The 18,597-nt window shown below is 41.3% G+C and overlaps 1 protein-coding gene across 14 annotated transcripts in view; it reads left to right on the forward strand.

Annotated features, from left to right (window-relative positions):
- The first annotated feature begins 1,088 nt into the window (after positions 1-1,088).
- The window catches only part of LVRN (laeverin), a 75,728-nt gene continuing 58,219 nt past the window's right edge, over positions 1,089-18,597 (forward strand). For 4 of the 14 annotated variants that reach the window (XM_085014332.1, XM_085014326.1, XM_085014337.1 and 1 more), the window contains exons 1-2: positions 1,089-1,848; positions 2,472-2,548. Coding sequence is in view for 3 of the 14 variants with exons in the window: in XM_085014326.1 (XP_084870452.1) it covers positions 2,535-2,548 (14 nt within the window). In the remaining 11 variants the exon portion in view is untranslated. The remainder of the gene's footprint in view (positions 1,849-2,471; positions 2,549-18,597) is intronic. The other 10 variants (XM_085014331.1, XM_003123852.5, XM_085014335.1 and 7 more) reach the window with 3 other exon arrangements.

The following is an 18,597-nucleotide window of genomic DNA, read 5'->3' on the forward strand; positions in this document are numbered from 1 at the left end:
CCTCTCCTCCCTCTTCCCCAGCACCTCCTCCTCCTGAGCACTTAAAACCCCATCCCCAATTTACTGTAGTGTGTGCCTGCAGACTCGGAATTGGGCTCCCAGGACACCGAACTCTCCCAGGAGCATCTGGTAAATAGCAAACAGATGCCCTGGATGCCAAAGAGCTCACCGGCGAGGTTCTGCAGTTTCGGAGTGGAAAGGCAGGCCACCGGAGTGTCTCATTCTCTTTGCTTGAAATTGGCGGGTTTCGAAAGCAGGATGTCCCCTTTCCCTGGGAAGGGAGGCCTAGAGGTAGACCCTACTCCAGGACTGGAAACCGCATCCAGGTAGTTAGTTGCAGTTAAGAGGCCGCTTTTCGCCCAGTCCCTTCCCGATATAAAGCAGCCCCCCGCCTTCCTTCACCCAGAAACGCAGATGCCAAACTCTCTGGCTCTTTGTCGCCCCCTCTTCCAGCCCCACATCCCAAGTTTGGAAAGGGTCAGGGGTATCCCTGACCTTATTTCCAGCCTCATACTCTCTGCCTGGGCCGCTTGAGTCTCGAGCTTATTCAGGAGGCAAATTTAGGGCCAAAAATTTGGCTCTGGAAATTAGTTCAGACGGCATGGCTGTCCTTCAAAGGGTCATTTCAGAGCACGTCCCCCAAAGTTGTGGTCCATAAGTCCCCACCCCACCCTTTAACGCAGGAATCCTGGCACGGTGACCAGCAGGTGTGCTGGCAGCAGGTCATCACTGCAGTGTCTCTTTTGCCACAACACATGAAACTGCACCGGGGAACCCCACCAAACCCTTGAATTCAAATATCCCCGTCAAAGTTGCCCAAATTAGTTTTGTTCGACTGTCCCCCTCCCCGCGTGCCAACTCTGGAAGCCTCTTCTTCGAGGTATTTTTCTTCGCACCCAAAGGGGCGCGCACTTGGTTGAGCCGGTCCGCCTCTTCCCTAGGTCCTGGCGGGGGCGGGGGTTCGCAGGCAGGGACCTGGATCTTATTAGCTGGGAGGGGAAGCCGTGGTCCCAACCATTCTCCTGTCTCCCAGGCTCCTCAAGGAGGAGGGAGGGACCATACAAGAGAGCAGGGGCGGGAATCCCATCAGTGAGCAGCCAGGCTGGGGGTCTGAGCTGCCGTCGCCTCATCTCTGCCCCAGGTCGCAGCCATGGGACCCCCTTCCAGCTCTGGCTTCTACGTGAGCCGCGCGGGAGCCCTGCTCCTCGCGGGGCTGGCTGCTGCGCTCCTGCTGGCGCTGGCGGTGCTCGCTGCACTGTACGGCCACTGCGCGCGCGTCCTGCCGTCGGAGCTTCACCACAGCGGGGTTCCAGACACTGAGCCCTCCCAGCCTGGCGCGCCGGAGGAGCCGCCGCCAACCCCTAAGCCCGGCCCAACTCAGGAGCTGGAGGTGGCCGCCACCCCGCGCAAGTGGCGACCCCCGGGGCCCTGGGACCAGCTGCGCCTGCCGCCCTGGCTCGTGCCGCTGCACTATGAGCTGGAGCTATGGCCCCTGCTGCGGCCAGACGAGCTCTCCGTGCCGGGGTTGCGCTTCACTGGCCGGGTGAACATCACCGTACGCTGCATGGCAGCCACAGCGAGGTTGCTGCTGCATAGCCTCTTCCTGGACTGTGAAAGCGCCGAGGTGCGAGGTCCCCTGTCCCCAGACACCAAAGACGCCACCGTGGGCCGCGTGCCGGTGGACGAGGTGTGGTTTGCGCTGGATATGCAGTACATGGTGTTGGAGCTCGGCCAGGCCCTGCAGCCCGGTAGCCGCTATGAGCTGCAACTCAGCTTCTCCGGCCCGGTGTACCAGGACACCAGGGAGGGACTCTTCCTCAACCTCTACACGGATCAGGGTAAGCGCAGGTAAGAGCAGGCCGGGCCCAACCTCCTCGGCCCCCGCCCCAAGTCCCCTGCGCAGGCTGCGGGTCCGGCTTCCTAGGTGCGTTTCCTGCTATTCCCCAAACACCTAGCCACCCGCGACGTTTTCTTCTAGCGCAAGATTGTGAGTTTCTTCTTCCTCCCTTTCACTCCAGAAACTGCTCGGAATAAAAGGCTTCAAGGCTGCAGTTCTTTCTCTGGCCCGTTTTCAGCCCATTGCAGCCCATCCAGTTTATTTCTCTCATTGCCCCTATTAAGGTCTCTGCTACACCAGAAGTTCTCTTCATAATTGAGCAAATCCCTTGCTACTCAAAAGTTTGGTCCGCGAACCAGCAATAGCCGTAATACGTGGAAGCTTGTTAGAAATGCAGCTTCCTAGGCGCCCAGCGTGCGTTTTAACGGAGATCCTGGGGGATGCACTGGCATTAAAGTTGCAAAAGCATGGGGCGAGAGCACTCCAGTCGCTCTGCTGTTCCTCCCCAGCGCCCTTTTGCGCTTTTCCTACTCTGTCTCTTTTGACTGGGCGCTCCCTAACTGCTGCTCTTAACAAGGAATAGACCCACGTTGGGGCTGTTTGTTTCATAGTGTTTTTTTTTTTTTTTGCTAAGGTTCTCCAAAACGTCGGAATTTCCTTTTCATTCCTGTCCTCCTGCCCTCTGCCTGAGCCCTGCATGCCGTTTTGCTGGTGAGCAGCCCGCATCCGCGCCCCTCCCTGCTCTTTGAACTGCTTTGTGCCAGAGTTTCAGGATTCCTGCCCTGGGGTGGGGAGGGTGGGGGGGAATAGTAAAAGCGATGACAAGAGACCTCCCCTCTGAGTTTGCAAGCTCAGGAAGGGTACATGTGTTCTTTTTACACTCCTTTGCGATAATGTCTTCCACACGAAATGCTTCCAACTCAAGCACGAATCGCTCTTTCCATGCTCTGCGACCATATTACTGACCTCAGGCAAGCGCCAGGGAAATGGTCTTTTTTCAGACTGGTGAGCTCCTGCTTCACTCACACACTAGTGGAGCATTTGCGGTTTACACAACTGCATGTACTCTGCCCTTTATTATTAGAGAAAATGTTCTCAGATGTTCTCTGAGGGAAAGAAATCCACTAAATTACCCCCTAAATATTCTTCTGCACTATTTTCGAAACTTCAGGGTTTCAAATAAGTTTAATAAGCTGCCTAAGTGGATGTGTAATCTGTAGCTTTTGTTTTTAAAGACAAAGTGCTTGATTTTTCTTTCAAAAAAAGGCATCAGTGATTGAGAAATAATTTTGAAAACTTGCGCATGATGATAACGTGTTACTGGACTTTGGGGCTCTGGAAGCCTTTTGAAATAACTGTGTGTTGTTCAGGATGGAAGATTTTTCAGAGGGGAAAAAAAAAAAGGATGCTTTTTGTACACTTGCCTGACAGTGTTTTCTGGCAGTTAGTAAATCTTCATCTCTTCACTCGTCTCTTCCTTCCTCCTATTTCAGTGCAACTAAGGCCAGGACAGGCTGCCCTAACAAACACAGAAAAGGAATGTCCCTTTCCCTTTTTTTGTTGTGCTGCAATTCTAGTGGTAACTAGAAACTATATTTTGAGAGTGTTCAAATTCAAATGAGCAGAAAATTTAGCAAAGTCCTACAGAAGGTGGACTCTAGAACTGTGGCATCTGAGAGGAGCTGTCATCTGGAAGTTGTTCTTATGGTCTCTGCTTCTGAAACCAGGAAGAAAAGAAACCTTCAGCTGAACTTGAAGCCAGGATCGCACAGAACCTGAATAAAATGATGACTTATGGTGATGCAGGTTTTAGAAGCCCAGTAGGCTGGAGTTTGAGCTGTGTGACTTGAGCCAATCTTGTCACCTCTCTGAGTTTGTTGCCTTGTTCATGGAATAGATATAGCAAGTGTCAACCTTTAGAACGTGATGAGAATTAAATGGGAAAGGGGCACTGTGACTGGCATGTAACCTGTGCAATGGGAGCTACTATCATTAGCTCAAGATTTAACTCTTAGGAGCAGCCTTCTGTTATCTAAACATGGAATCTGCCACATTCCTGCTAGATAAGATTCTAAGAAGATTCTCAGATGAGAGGAAACTGTCTATTGTCCTCACATTTTTCTTGGGATGTCTACAGTGGTTGAAACTACCTCTCTTCTTTGATGGCCCCTTATTACAGTCCAGACAGGCTAATGCTTTTAAATAATTTTACTCAACTCTAAGGGAAACAAGAAAGTCAATCCAGAAAATACAAAGAGCATCACTATTTCACACTTCTAAGATTTAGGTTATGATTTTCTAGCTTTAGAGGTTGCTTGGGATATTTTCCACCTGTTCTCAGCCTTTCTCTACTTGACAGATGACTTCACATTTCTTCCAAATAGGAGCCATCTACTAGATGCCTTGGACATGTGCTTCTTCCATGTGTAGAAAGTTGAGACCAAGATCCAAGCAGTATCGCCCTAACTTAATTTGTTGGAATATGACTGTTTTTAGATTTTGCTATATTCACATATCTCTGGCCATGTTATTTGCTTAAAAATGTTCCTTGAGGGAGTTCCCATTTGTGGCTCATCAGTAACAAACCTGACTAGCATTCGTGAGGACTCAGGTTTGATCCCTGGCCTTGCTCAGTGGATTAAGGATCCGGTGTTCCCATGAGCTGTGGTGTAGTTTGCAGATGCAGTTTGGATCTGGCGTGGCTGTGGCTGCGGCATGGGCCGATAGCTGCAGCTCCAATTTGACCCCTAGACTGGGAACTTCCATATGCTATAGCTGTGGCCCTATAAAGACAACAAAAAAACTGTTACTTGATTTAAACAAAAATGTTAAGTAGACTTATTGAAAAGCAACTCTTTACCATTAGAGGGAAAAATACAATTTGTAGAAAGTAATGGCACAGACTAATATAATGAAAACAAAACATTGTTAATAAGTTCTACCTGTGATTATTGTCTGCTGAAGGACCTGAAGGCTTTGAATCTGAAAACTGCTCTCTCTTTTTGTTTAAAAGGGAAATTAGAATTAGGTGTTCGAGATAAATAAATATGCCAAACCAGTACTTTCTCTTGACCTCATCGGAATAAATCATACAAATGAAAGGATTGACATTGTCACTTGTGAGTCTGATCTATATTATAGTGTATCTGAGGGTGACCAAAAATCTTCCGCCATCTCTGGTTTGGAAAATCCAGTGTTGGAGTAGTAGTTCACACTTTAACATGTATCAGAAACACCAGAGGAGCTTATTAAACATGGAGATTCCAGGGACGCACCCTCAACAGTTCCGAATCAGTACACCCATGTTCGTAGCAACAGTATTCACAATAGCCACAAAGTGGAAGCAACCCAAATGTCCACTAATGGATGAAGGCAAGAAACAAAATTTGGTATATGCATACAATGGAATATTATTCAGCGGTGAAGAAGGAAATTCTGACATATGTTACTACGCCGATGAACCTTGAGGACATTATATAAGGGAATTAGAGTAGCCAAATTTATAGAGACAGAAAGAATGTGGTAGCTTAGGGCTGGTGAAGTGGGTGTTATTGTTTAATGAGTGTAGAGTTTTAGTTTTGCAAGGTGAAAAGAGTTCTGGGGATTAGTTGTGCAACAATGTGAATGTACTTAACACTAAACTATATACTTAAGAATGCTTAGGTGAGTTTTATGTTTTCTGTATTTTACCACAGTTAAAAACTTCTTAAAAGCAAAAAACTTCTAGAGCAGTGAGTTTTAAGTGGAGTTTGGAAATTTGCATATTGTAGCAATTGCTTCAGATAAGCATTTTTTCATACTTACTTGCCATCCATATATCATTTCAGTGAAATATCTCTTCATGTCTTTTGTCTATTTACTAATTGAATGGTTTTTGTTTGTTTGTTTGTTTACTGTTGAGTCCTGGGAGTTTTTAAATGTATTCTACACCTGAGTCCATTGTGAGACAAAAGCTTACAAATATTCTTCTCCTAGTCTGTCACATGTCTTTTAATCTTCTTGATAAAGTCTTTCAGAGAGCAAACTTTTAATTTTAAAGAAGTCTAATTTATCAGCTTTCTAATAGAATGTGTTATGTCTAAGAATTCTTTTTTTTAAAGACTTTGTTCTTTTTTAAAGAGAGTATTAGGTTTACAACAAGATTTAAGGGGAATTACAGAGATTCTTCATATATCCCCTGCCCCCAACACATGCCTAGCCTCCCCATTATCAGTATCACTCACTAGAATGGCACATATTTTTCTGTACTAGGGTGAACTTATATTGGCACATTGTAATCACCCAAAATTCATAGCTTACCTTAGGGTTCACTTTTGGTGTTGTACATTCTTTAATTTCGAACCAATATATAACAGCTTATATCCATCATTATAATATCATACAGAGTATTTTCACTGCCCTAAAAATCCTCTGTTATCTGCCTATTTGTCTTCCCTCCTACCCACTCTGGCAACCACTGACCTTTTAATGGTCTGCTTGCTTTTGCCTTTTCCGTATGTCACATATTTGAAATCACATAGTATATCAACTTTGAGATTTGGCTTCTTTCACCTAGTGTATGCATTAGGGTTCCTCCATGTCTTTTCATAGCTTGATAGCTCATTTTTTACTTTTTTTTTCCATTTTTCAGCCACTCCTGCAGTATGTGGAAGTTCTTGGGCCAGGGATCTAATCCTAGCTGCATCTGTGACCTACACCACAGCTGTGGCAATGCTGTGTCATTAACTGATTGTGCCAGGCCGGGTGTCAAACCAGCAATACCAAAGAAACAAGCGAGGTCATTAATGCACAGTGCCACAGCAGGACCTCCTGATAGCTTGTTTGCTTGCTTGCTTGCTTGCTTGCTTTCTTTCTTTCTTTCTGGCCACCTCCGTGGGCATATGTAAGTTCTCAGGCTAGGGGTCGACTTGGAGTTGCAGCTGCCAGCCTACGCCGCAGCCACAGCAATGACAGATCAGAGCCATGTCTACAACCTACACCACCACAGCTCACGGCAATGCCAGATTCTTAATCTGTTGAGCAAGCCAGGGATCAAACTCACATCCTCATGGATACTAGTTGGGATTGATACCACTGAGCCATGACAGGAACTCTGCTCATTTCTTTATAATGTTGAATGATGGTCTAATGTTTGAGCATATCACAGTTTGTCTGTTCACTCACAGAAGGCCATCTTGCCTGTTTCCAAGTTTTGGCAATTACCAAAAAAAAGTTGTTATAAACTCCATCTGTGGGTTTTTGTGTAGACATACATTTTCACCTCTTTTAGGTAAAAACCAAGGATCATAATTGCCGGATCGTACGGTAAGCATATTTTTAGTTTTATGAGACTGTCTTCCAGGATGGCTGCTATTTTGCATTCCTACCAGCAATGAATAAATGAGAGTTGTTGATGCTCCATATTCTTGTCAGCATTTGATATTGTCATTGTTCTGGATTTTGGCATGTATTCTAATAGGTATCTTGTTTTAACTTGCATTTACCTAGTGACATATGATGTGAAGCATACTTTCACATGCTTATCTGTGTAATTTCTTTGGTGATGTGTCTCTTGAGGTCTTTGGACCATTTTTTTGTTTGTTTTCTTATTGAATTTTAAGAGGTCTCTGTATATTTGGAGTAACAGTCCTTTATCAGATGTGTCATTTGCGATTATTTTCTCCCATTCTGACGTTTGTTTTCTTATTCCCTTTATATTCTCTTTCATAGAATGGACACTTTTTTTTTTTTTGCTATTTCTTGGGCCGCTCCCATGGCATATGGAGGTTCCCAGGCTAGGGGTCTAATCGGAGCTGTAGCCACCAGCCTACGCCAGAGCCACAGCAACGCAGGATCTGAGCCGTGTCTGCAACCTACACCACAGCTCACGGCAACGCCAGATCGTTAACCCACTGAGCAAGGTCAGGGACCGAACCTGCAAACTCATGGTTCCTAGTCAGATTCATTAACCACTGCGCCACGACGGGAACTCCAGAATGGACACTTTAATTTTAGTGAAGTCCAGCTTACCAGTTATTTTTTTTTTTAATGTGTCATGTATTTGGTGTAGTATCTTATAAGACATCACCATACCCAAGGTCATTTAGTTTTTCTCCTGTGTCATCTTCTAGGAGTCTTATATTTTTACATTTTACATTTAGGTCTATGATCAATTCTGAGTTAATTTTTGTGACAGATGTAAGGTCTGGATCTAGATGTGATTTTTTTTGCATGTGGGTGTCCAGTAATTCCAGCAACATTTGTTGAAGAGATTTTGTTTGCTCCACGGTGTTGCCTTTACTCTTTGGACAAAAAAATTAGTTGACTTTATTTATATGGGTCTATTTCTGGGCTCTCTCTTTTACTCCATTGATCTCCATTTATTTTCTTGATTATTATAGCCTTATAATAACTCTTTTTTTAATGGCCACACCCATGAATATGAACATTCCCTGGCCAGGAATGAATCTTACCTGTTCTGCAACTGCGGCAACACCAGGTCCTTTAACCCACTGCACTGGGCTGAGGATTGAATACTCCGGCTGTGGCAGTTGGATTCTTAACCCACTGCACAACAGTACGAACTCCTATAGTAAGTCTTGAAGTCAGGTAGTGTCAATCTTCCAACTTTATTCTTCTCCTTCCATATTGTGTTAGAGGTTTTCTGTCTCTCACTATAAAACTTAGAATGTGTTTGTCACTATTTGTAAACTTAACTTGCTAGTATTTTAATTGGGATTGTATTAAATCTATAGATCAAGTTGGGAAGAACTGATAAGTTGATAATATTAAGTCTTCAAATCCATGAAAATGGAGTATCTCTCCATTTAGTTCTTTTTAAATTTCATTCATCAGAGGTTTCTGTTTTTCCTTATATAGATCTTTTCCAATTTTTTTAGATTTATAACTAAGTATTTCATTTTTAGAGACACTAAAGTAAAAGATATTGTGTTCTACACTTAAAATTCCACTTGTTAATTATTGGTATATGGGAAGAAATTGACTTTTGTGTATTAACCTTTTATCCTGCAATTTTTCTGTAATTTCTTATTATTTCCAAGAGATTTTTATAAATTCTTTTGTAAGTTTTGTAGAAAACACAGACGATCAGGCAGTCTGTGAATAAATAGTGTTTTACCTTTTCCTTCCAATCAATGTACCTTTTATTTCCTTCTCTTTTTTTTTTTTTTTTTGGTCTTTTTAGGGCCACACTCATGGCATATGGAAACTCCCAGACTAGGGGTTGAATTGGAGCTACAGCTGCTGGCCTACACCACAGCCACAGCAACGCTGGGTCTGAGCCATGTCTGTGATCTACACTAGAGCTCATGGCAACACCAGATTCTTAACCCACTGAGCAAGGCCAGGGATCGAACTTGCATCCTCATGGATGCTAATCAGACTCATTTCTGCTGAGCCACAAGGGGAGCTCCATTATTTCCTTTTCTTGACTTACTGCATATGGGAGGGCTTTTTGTATGATGTTGAAAGGAGTAAGAAGAGAGAGCATCCTTTTCTTGAACCTGATCTTAGTGGGAAAGCTTCAAGTTCTCACCATTAAGTATGATGTCAGCTGAGGTTTTTTTTTGTAGATGGCCCTTATCAGGATGAAGACATTCCCCTCTATTGGTAGTTTGCTAGAATGGGTATTGGATTTTGGCAAATGCTTTCTCTGCATCCGTTAATAGATGATCATATGATTTTTCTTATCAAGTCTGTTGATGTGATAGACTATGTTAACTAATTTTTGAATGTTGAACCAGTCTTCAACACGGGATAAATCCCACTTGATCCTGGTGAATAATTCTTTTTTATGCATTGTTGAATTTGATTTGCTATTTTTTGATGAGTTTTATATCTCTGTTCTGAGAGCTTTTGGCCTGTAGTTTTCTTTGCTTATAATGTTTTGTTCTAGTTTTGGTGTCAGGGTAATGCTGGTCTCATAGAATGAGTTAGGAAGTAATCCTTCATTTCTATCCTCTGAAAATGATTGTAGAAAATTGGTATAATTTCCTCCTTAAATATTTTGTAGAATTCACCAGGAAACCCATTTGGGCCTAGTGGTTTCTGTTTTGAAACATGAATTATTGATTAAATTTCTTCAGTAAATAAGGCTTCTTAAGATTGTCTGTTTCTACTTGTGTGAGTTCTGGCAGATTGTTTTTCAAGATTTTAGTCCATTTCATCGAGATTATCAAATTCGTGGGCATAAATAAGTTCATACTATTCCTTATTGTTCTTTTAATGTCTGTGTGATCTGTAGTGATGGCTCCTTTTACATTTCTGATGTCAGTATTAATGCCGTATTAGTTGCTGATTTCTATTTTTTTGCTTTTGTTCTTTGTTCCTATTTTTTTCTTCCACTTTTTTCAGCCTTTCTTTACTATGTTAAATCTTCCAATCCATGAACACAGAACTTCTGTTCATTTATTTAAATCTTTCATTTATTTCATCAGCATTTTATCATTTTCACCACACAAATCCTATACCTGTTTTGTCGGATTTACACCTAATATTTAACTTTATTTGAACATTTTTTGCCTTTTTTTTTTCCTGTACCTGCGTCATATGTAAGTTCCCAGACTAGGAGTCGAATTGGAGTTGCAGCTGCAGGCCTACACCACAGCCACAGCAACGTGGGACCTGAGCTGCATAAGTAACCTACACCACAGCTCATGGCAATGCTGGATCCTTAACCCACTAAGCAAGGCCAAGGATCAAACCCTCATGCTCATGGATACTAGTCAGGTTCTTAATCCGCTAAGCCACAACAAGAACTCCTATTGAGCAAATTTAAATGGTATCCTATTTTTAATTTTAGTTTTCATGTGTCTGTTTCTACTACATAGAAATACTGAGCTTTGTGTGTTTTTCTTGCATCCTAGGACTTAGTGATCTCACTTGTGAGATCTAAGATTGTTGGTATATATCAACAATAGATTATAACTCTATAGCATATAGATTTTATAGATATATACAGATAGACACAGATATAGATATTCCTTGGGATTTTTCTGTGTAGATCATCCTGTTATCTGCATATAGAGACAGTTTTATTTTTGCCATTGCATTCATATGCCATTTCTTTTCTTCCCTTATCTTGCCGGTTGAGATTTCCAGCACTATATTGCATTAGAGTGGCAAGAATGGGCATTCTTTTTTGCATAATGTTAGGCGAAAGTGTTTAGCTTCTCACTGTTAAGTATGATTTTAGGTAGAGGTTTTTCACATATGTTCTTTATCAAGTTGAGGAAGTTCCCTTCTATTCATATTATATTTGTGTTGCTTTTTTTTTAAAATCTTTAATGGTTGTTGGATTTTGTTAAACACTGGCATTACCTGTTATAGGATAGAATGTAATGGAGCAGGAAGATACAGCAAAATTACCTAAAGAGTACTTGAGGAAGATCTCAGAGCAAGACCCTTGTTCTTCCCTTTATGGTCAGCATGGTTTGCAGCCAGTGTGATTTCTAATTCATAGAATAGAAACAGCTTGGGCCAGTTGACCCCAAATAGTGAAGATGCCTCTTGTGATCTATTTGAAGCCTCAGGGGATCTAGAATTTTTCACATGGGATGAGGATGTTGACTTGGGAGCTAAAGGGCTACCATGCCAGGGATCAAAATAACTGTGTTACAGTGAATGCTGTGGAGTCATTGCACAAGGTACTGTTGCAAAGGGAGCTACCACTAAGATCAGAGGACTGGCCATGTGAGTGAGAGCCCATATGAGTGCCATGTTACCACCAGGAACTACTGAGCCTTAACTGTTGTAGGGGAATGCTTTACAAGTCATACCAGTCAAGAGAACACAATCACACCAGTATGCCAAATCCAAGAAGTCCTCTCCTTTTAAGAGTTCCACTTCTCTCCCTCCTGCCATCTGGAAGTAGGAGGAAGCTTCTTAGTTCTCATATCATTAGGAAATAAAAGAGCCCTGAAAAGGAATTTGGACTTTGAATGACTTTCCACCCAAATAAGACTATTTTAAACTTGCTAATGATGGAGTAACCTGTAATTGGCAAGTTGCATTTTTTTTTCCCCTCTACCATCTGTCGGAACATGGGTTCCAGGATGTATAGAGTTATAGGACAGATTGCACATCTGAGTTTTGGAAAGTAATTTTTGACAATTTCCTTCATGTAAAATAAATGTTTCCTCCAACATGAATGACTAGCGCTCATAACATTCCAATTCATCCAAGCTTTCGAAACAGTTATTACCAAGGACTCCATAAAACAATGTACTACAAAAATGTATTTTGTACCAGTTGCTTCTAACCTTTTTAACCCATTGTGGAGGCCACTTTCTCAGCTTGGTAAGGGTTGCTTAGTCGTCTGATGACACTAGAAAAACAGAAATTAAAAATGTCTCGTGTTCTTTTCTTTCCTTGTAAGTACAAGTCACTCAAATGGCCCTGGACTACATTCTGTTTTTGGATGTTTTAAAGATTTAAGGAGGTCTTTTCTGAAATATCTTCCTATCATTGGCTACAGCAGTTCTGAGAATATTAAGGGAAGCATGTTCCACTGGTACCCCTTGGCCTTCTCTGAGACACTTTTTCATAATCATTAATCCCAATTAATAAATACTCACCTTTGGGACCCCTTTCATTAGGATAAAATTATACTGCTATTGGTTATAAGGATTTTTTTTTATATGTACTTCTCTGTTTACTGTGTACAAGATGTATGCAAAACATGGAGGGATGTGAGAAGCCTGGGCTCTAACTCCGTGGAAAACAATTTTAAAACACTATGGTACTGGATCCACTTCCTTTGTTTTTATATTGGTATAAGTGTATTGAGAGAATATGTTAAAAAAAAAAAAAAAACAACTCAACTGAGTAAATTTTGAAGATGTTACTTGAAGTTCCCGTCATGGCTCAGTGGAAATGAATCTGACTAGTCACTGTGAGAATGCAGGTTTGATCCCTGGCCTCTGCTCAGTGGGTTAAGGATCTGGCATTGCCATGAGCTATGGTGTAGGTCACAGACACGGTTTGGATCTGGCATGGCTGTGGCTATAGTGTAGGCTGGTGGCTACAGCTCTGATTTGACCCCTAGCCTGGGAACAGGTGCAGCCCTTAAAAGAAAAAAAAGATTAAAGATGTTACTGATTTTATTCAATGATTCATGAATCAGGTAGCATCCCATTTAGCAAATAGCAAGGTGTTGCCAGAAGCTGTACAAAGTGAAAGACTTTTATAGGCAGAAGGGGGAAGGACAAGGAAGTTACACTAGTAAAGAGCTGATTGTTTATGGCAAGGTCACCTTTCTTTAGGGGACAGCAAGAGTTTGTCAGACAGACAACCTCACTAGTGCTGACAAGGTCATTCCAGATTGAGTGGTTTAAGATTTCTTCCTGGGAGAGGATGGAACTGTAATTAAGTATCAAGTCTCCTTTTGGTGATATGGGCCTGTTATCTTGTTTTTAATAAATAAGATCTTTTAACTTTACTGTGAAGAAAATGTCTTCGTTTGAAAAATCCAAAGGTCATCTCTGCATTGGAAATGCCAATCCTTGCCTAACCTGCCCATAGCACTTTTGAGGAATGTTCCCCCCATAGACCGCACTTTCAACAGGTGATCTTCTCCCAATTTTCCTGTTCTAGTTTTCTTATGACTACTATTTACAAGATATATCTTTTTCTAACCTTTAATTTTTTTTTTACAGCTACATCTAAGGCATGTGGAAGTTCCCGAAATAAGGGTCAAATAGGAGCTGCAGCTGCCAGCCTACACCACAGCCACAGCAACACCAGATCTGAGCCACATCTGTGACCTACACTGCAGGCTTATGGCAATGGCAGTGCCGGATCCTTAACTGCTGAGTGAGGCCGGAGATTGAATCTACAACCTTACAGATACCACGCTGTGTTCTTAACCCACTGAGCCATGATGGGAACTTCATCTAATCTTTTACTTTTAAACTATATGTGTCTTGATATTAACATTGAATTTTCTTATCAAAACATAGTATTGGGTCTTACTGTCTGACAAACTTTGCCTTTTAATTGGGGGTGTTTAATAACATTTGATGTAATTATTGATCTGATTGGACTTAAATCTACCATCTTGCTATTTGTTCTCAATTGCCTCGCCTGTTTTTTATTTTATTTTTCTATTTTTTTGAATTGGGTAGTTTTTATTATTTATTTATTTTGCTTTTTAGGGCCGCACCCGCAGCATATGGAGGTTCCCAGGCTAGGGGTCAAATCAGAACTACAGCTGCCGGCCTACGCCACAGCCACAGCAACATCAGATCCGAGCTGCATCTGCAACCTACGCCACAGCTCCGGCAACACTATGATAAATCCCACTTGGTCTTGATATGTTATCCTTTTACTATTTTGTTGCATTTAATTTACTAAAATTTTGTTTATGATTTTTGTATCCATATTCATGAGAGATGTAGGCTTGTGCCTTTTTGTTTTGTTTTGTTTTGTATTGTTTCTTGCAGTGTCTTTGGTTTTGGTATCAGAATAACACTGGCTTCAAATAATAAATTTGAAAGTATTCCTTCTTTAATTTTCCGGAAAAATTTATGTAGAATTGATGTTATTTTTTCCTTAAATGCTTGGTTGACTATCACCGATGAGGCCACCTTGGCCTGGAACTTCTTTATGGGTTGTTTTTTAACTACAAATTAAATTTCCCTAATAGGGAGTTCCCATTGTGGCACAGCAGAAATGAATCCAACTAGGAACCATGAGTTTCAGGTTCAATCCCTGGCCTCACTCAGTGGGTTCAGGATTCAGTGTTGCCAGGAGCTGTGGTGTAGGTCACAGACATGGCTCAGATCCTGTTTGCTGTGGCTGTGGTGTAGGCTGACGGCTGTAGCTCTGATTAGACTCCTCGCCTGGGAAACTCCATATGCCATGAGTGCAGCCCTAAAAAGATAAATAAAAAAGTAAATTAATTAATTTCCTTAATAGATATAGAACTATTTAGGTTATCTATTTCTACATGAATGAGGCTTAGAAGTTTAAATCTTTCAAGGAATTTTTCCATTTAATTAAAGTCGTCAAATTTATAAGTATAAAATTGTTCAAAATATTCCTTTGTTACTATTTTAATATCTGTAGAATATGTAGTGGTGTCACCTCATTCTTCCCTGATATTGGTCATTTGTGTCTTCTCTGCTTTGAGACCTGGAGCCCTGGTTTTGGTGTCACCCCTGTCACTTACTTGTTGTCTAAGCAGTTGCATAAACACCCAGGGCCTGAGCTTTCACATCTGTAAATTAAGAGAGTGGGGCTCTCTATGGGCTTTTCTGCTTCTGATGGTCAATAAACTTGACCAGTTTGCCTAGAGATTTATCTACTTTATTCATCGTGTAGAACCAGTTCTTCATTTCACAGATTTTTTTTATTGTTTTCTTTTTTTTTTATTTCAACGCTCCATGCATTAATCTTTATTATTTCTTTTCTTTTTACTTTGGACTTCATTTCCCTTGCTTTTTCTATTTTCTTAAGACGGGTACAAGGTCATTGATTTAAGACCTTTTTTCTTCTCTAACATAGGCGTTTTGTGTTGTAAAATTTCTATTAACTACTGCTTTATGACATGCCACAAATGATGTCACAAACGATGTGCTTTTTTATTTGCATTCAGTTTAAAGTGCTTTCTAATATATACATTCTTTTTCTCATATTATCTTCTATCATATTATCTCCCATCTTGTTCTATCACAAAAGACTGGATATGGTTCCCCGTGCTATACAGCAGGACCTCATGGTCTATCCATTCTATTTTTTTCTTTTTTTCTATCTTTCTTTGTTGTTGTTGTTGATTTACATGTGATAATTTCTTTTTAAAATTTAATTTAATTAAAAAATTTTATTTCCCCAATACATTATATTTTTTCTACTCTGTGGCATGGTGACCCAGTTACACATACATGTATACATTATTTTTTCATCATGTTTCATTGTAAGTGCATAGACATAGTTTTCAGTGCTACACAGCAGGATCTCATTGCTAATCCATTCCAAAAGCAAGAGTTTGCATCTATTAACCCCAAACTCCCAATCCATCCCACTCCCTCCCCCTCCCCCTTGGCAACCACAAGTCTGTTCTCCAAGTCCATGATTTTCTTTTCTGTGGAAAGGTTCATTGTGCCATATATATTAGATTCCAGATATAAGTGATATCATATGGTATTTGTCTTTCTCTTCCTGACTTACTTCACTCAGTGTGAGAGTCTTCAGTTCCATCCACATTGCTGCAAATGGCATTATTTTGTTATTTCCCCTTTTCATTTCTCCTGCACCTCATGGGTTATTTAGAACCGTGCTATTTAGTTTCCAAATATTTGTGCATTTTCTCATTTTTTATTGAATGCCTGATATTTAAAATGTTATGTTGCTGAGTGCTGCAGTTTGTTATATTGCTTTAATGAATGCTGGCCTTTTGTGGACAGGCACATAATTACTTGGTATTCCTTTCAACCCTTGTTTCATCATTCAAGTCTTTTGTTTAAGCCCTTTGAGAGTGGATCTAAAGTTGCCTTTTCCCTAGGGCTACTTTAGCTCACTACTCAGGCATTGCCCTTCTGGTCTCTGCTGAAAAATCTAAATATTCTGGAGATGTCTGCACTCCAGTTTGTGGGGGCTTAAAGAACTCCTAGCACTGTGTGAGCTCCGGGAATTGTTCAGCTTTCTCCTCCCTAGTAGCTATTCTTTCCCTGACAGCTTTTCTTTGCTTGACCTCCTGAAGTGCAGATTAATATTTGACCAAAGACCTGAGGGATCCAGAAATGAAGATTTCTGGATGTCTTTCTCTGCATAGCCACCTCTTCTCTTATAGCCTACCCTGCAAATTCTAGCTATCGACATCTCCATCTCTCTGAGCATCCATCTCTGTCTCCACTCACTGAGACAATGGAATTCTGTTTCAGTTTCTTCCCTGTGCTGCAGTTTAGAAATTGCTTCCAGGTAGAAAGACAGGGTGATTATAGAGTTCAGCTTTTTTTTTGTTTGTTTGTTTGTTTCTCTTAGGAATCTCAGTCCTGTGGGTCTTCTTATCTAATGTCTGAAAACAGTTCATATATTTCATCAGATTTTTTAGTTGTTTCCAGCAGAAGGCTAACTCTAGCTACTCAGAGTGGAAAATGGACATCTCCTCATCTCTAGATTTGATAATGCTTTTAATTATAAAGTCAATCCTCAGTCATCTTCATGATATCTTGGTTTAATTTTAGTATTTAAGACATTATATACTTCAAAGCCATCACTGCGTGGAAAGGACTCCAGGCCTGGGAGCTGGAGTCCTGGGTCTGGTACCATCCCTACTCCTTACTAGTTATCTAATCATTGCATAAATTCCCAGAGCATCAGCTTTCCCATCTGTAAAGTAAGATGGAACTCTCCAAGGTCTCTTCCAATTTTGAAATTCAATGGAAGAAATAATAAATCAATTCTATTCTTGTTCAATATCCTTTAGGAACACTTCTTGCATTTCTGATCATGCCATCACCTTTATAAAAGTCGAGAAAGCATATTTAGAGTAATGGACGTAGAAAAATCAAGAGGTGGAAGTGGCTTGCTGGTGTAAAATGTCTGGAAAAGATTAAGATCTTATTTGGGACACATTAAGGTGAGAACAGCCTGATCATAATCATTCAATTGGTGCAGGTGTCAAAAGCATGAACAGTGAATTGAAAAAGACTCTCTTCTAGTCCCTGTTTATGCTAGAAAATCTGGAACAGTCCTCAGGGTATGACACATAAGAGAGAAATTTTAGGAAAGAATTTAGAAATCTCAAAATAAGGTCAGGGAACTCAAGTGCCAGGCACATGATATTATTGGTGTCACAGAGAAAAGAGGTCAGTTCATTACCCTGGAGGTGTTGAGCCCACATATTTTAAGTGGCTGAGCAATTTTCTCTGGGAGATTGTTTGCTCATCAGAGGTTTGGATCCTGTATCTTTTGAAAACAAGCGTAACCAGCATATTGAAAAAGCACATTTCATAGTTCAGTAAAAATGCAATCAGTCTTCTCCCCCATCCTTTTACAAAGTAGTCTCAGGAGTAATATTTCCTGCTCCTGCATGAATACTCTAGCAGCCCATAATTTCCTACTAATTCTGAGGTAACACATCAAGTTACAAACACTGTCCAGATGCCAGAAATTTTTAGAAAATCCAGTCCTATGTAATACTCAAAACTTTGAATTTCGGTTGCTGTTAAATCTCTCTTTCTCGCCCTCTACCCTCACTTTTCCAAGCTGGGGCTGACTTCGGAATAGAAGCCTGCAGTGAGGTAGGGAATAACGGCCCTTCTGTCTCTCCACCCCCTCTTTCTGGTACTTCCCTCCCGATTGAGAGCTGTTGTTTCAACCCTACCAGGACCAGTGGGACTGGGGCAGACCACAAGAGACAACACACGGGGCAGCTGGGACAGCTCTTATTTGAACCGGTACTCTCATCGTTTGATCTCACTCTGGTCTAAGTGATGCCTCTTTCCCTTGAGATGTCAATTTCATGGACGTTTCAGAGATTGCTCACTCTTTCTTCTACAATTCTCCTTTTCCTGTAGGATGCTTCCCTTATTTCTCTGTTCTGATGGTCACTTGGAGCACCTTCCTCAGTCCCTAGACATACTGTAGTGCATTTCCAAGCTCCTCCAGGTGGCCCTTTTGGCCAGAACCCAAGATAGACTTCATACTGACTGGTGCATTCTGTGTCCCAGGGACCATAGCTCTTCCAAGGAACACTCAAATATTCCTCGCCCAGGACTGACGCGGGTCCACTGACAGGAGCGCTCTTGTGGTTCTACCTC

Source organism: Sus scrofa, chromosome 2, assembly GCF_054392235.1.
Source record: "Sus scrofa isolate SSC_HxYL_T2T_F1_AM1 chromosome 2, Sscrofa_HxYL_maternal_Yorkshire_Landrace_v2.0, whole genome shotgun sequence".
Lineage (NCBI taxonomy): Eukaryota > Metazoa > Chordata > Mammalia > Artiodactyla > Suidae > Sus > Sus scrofa.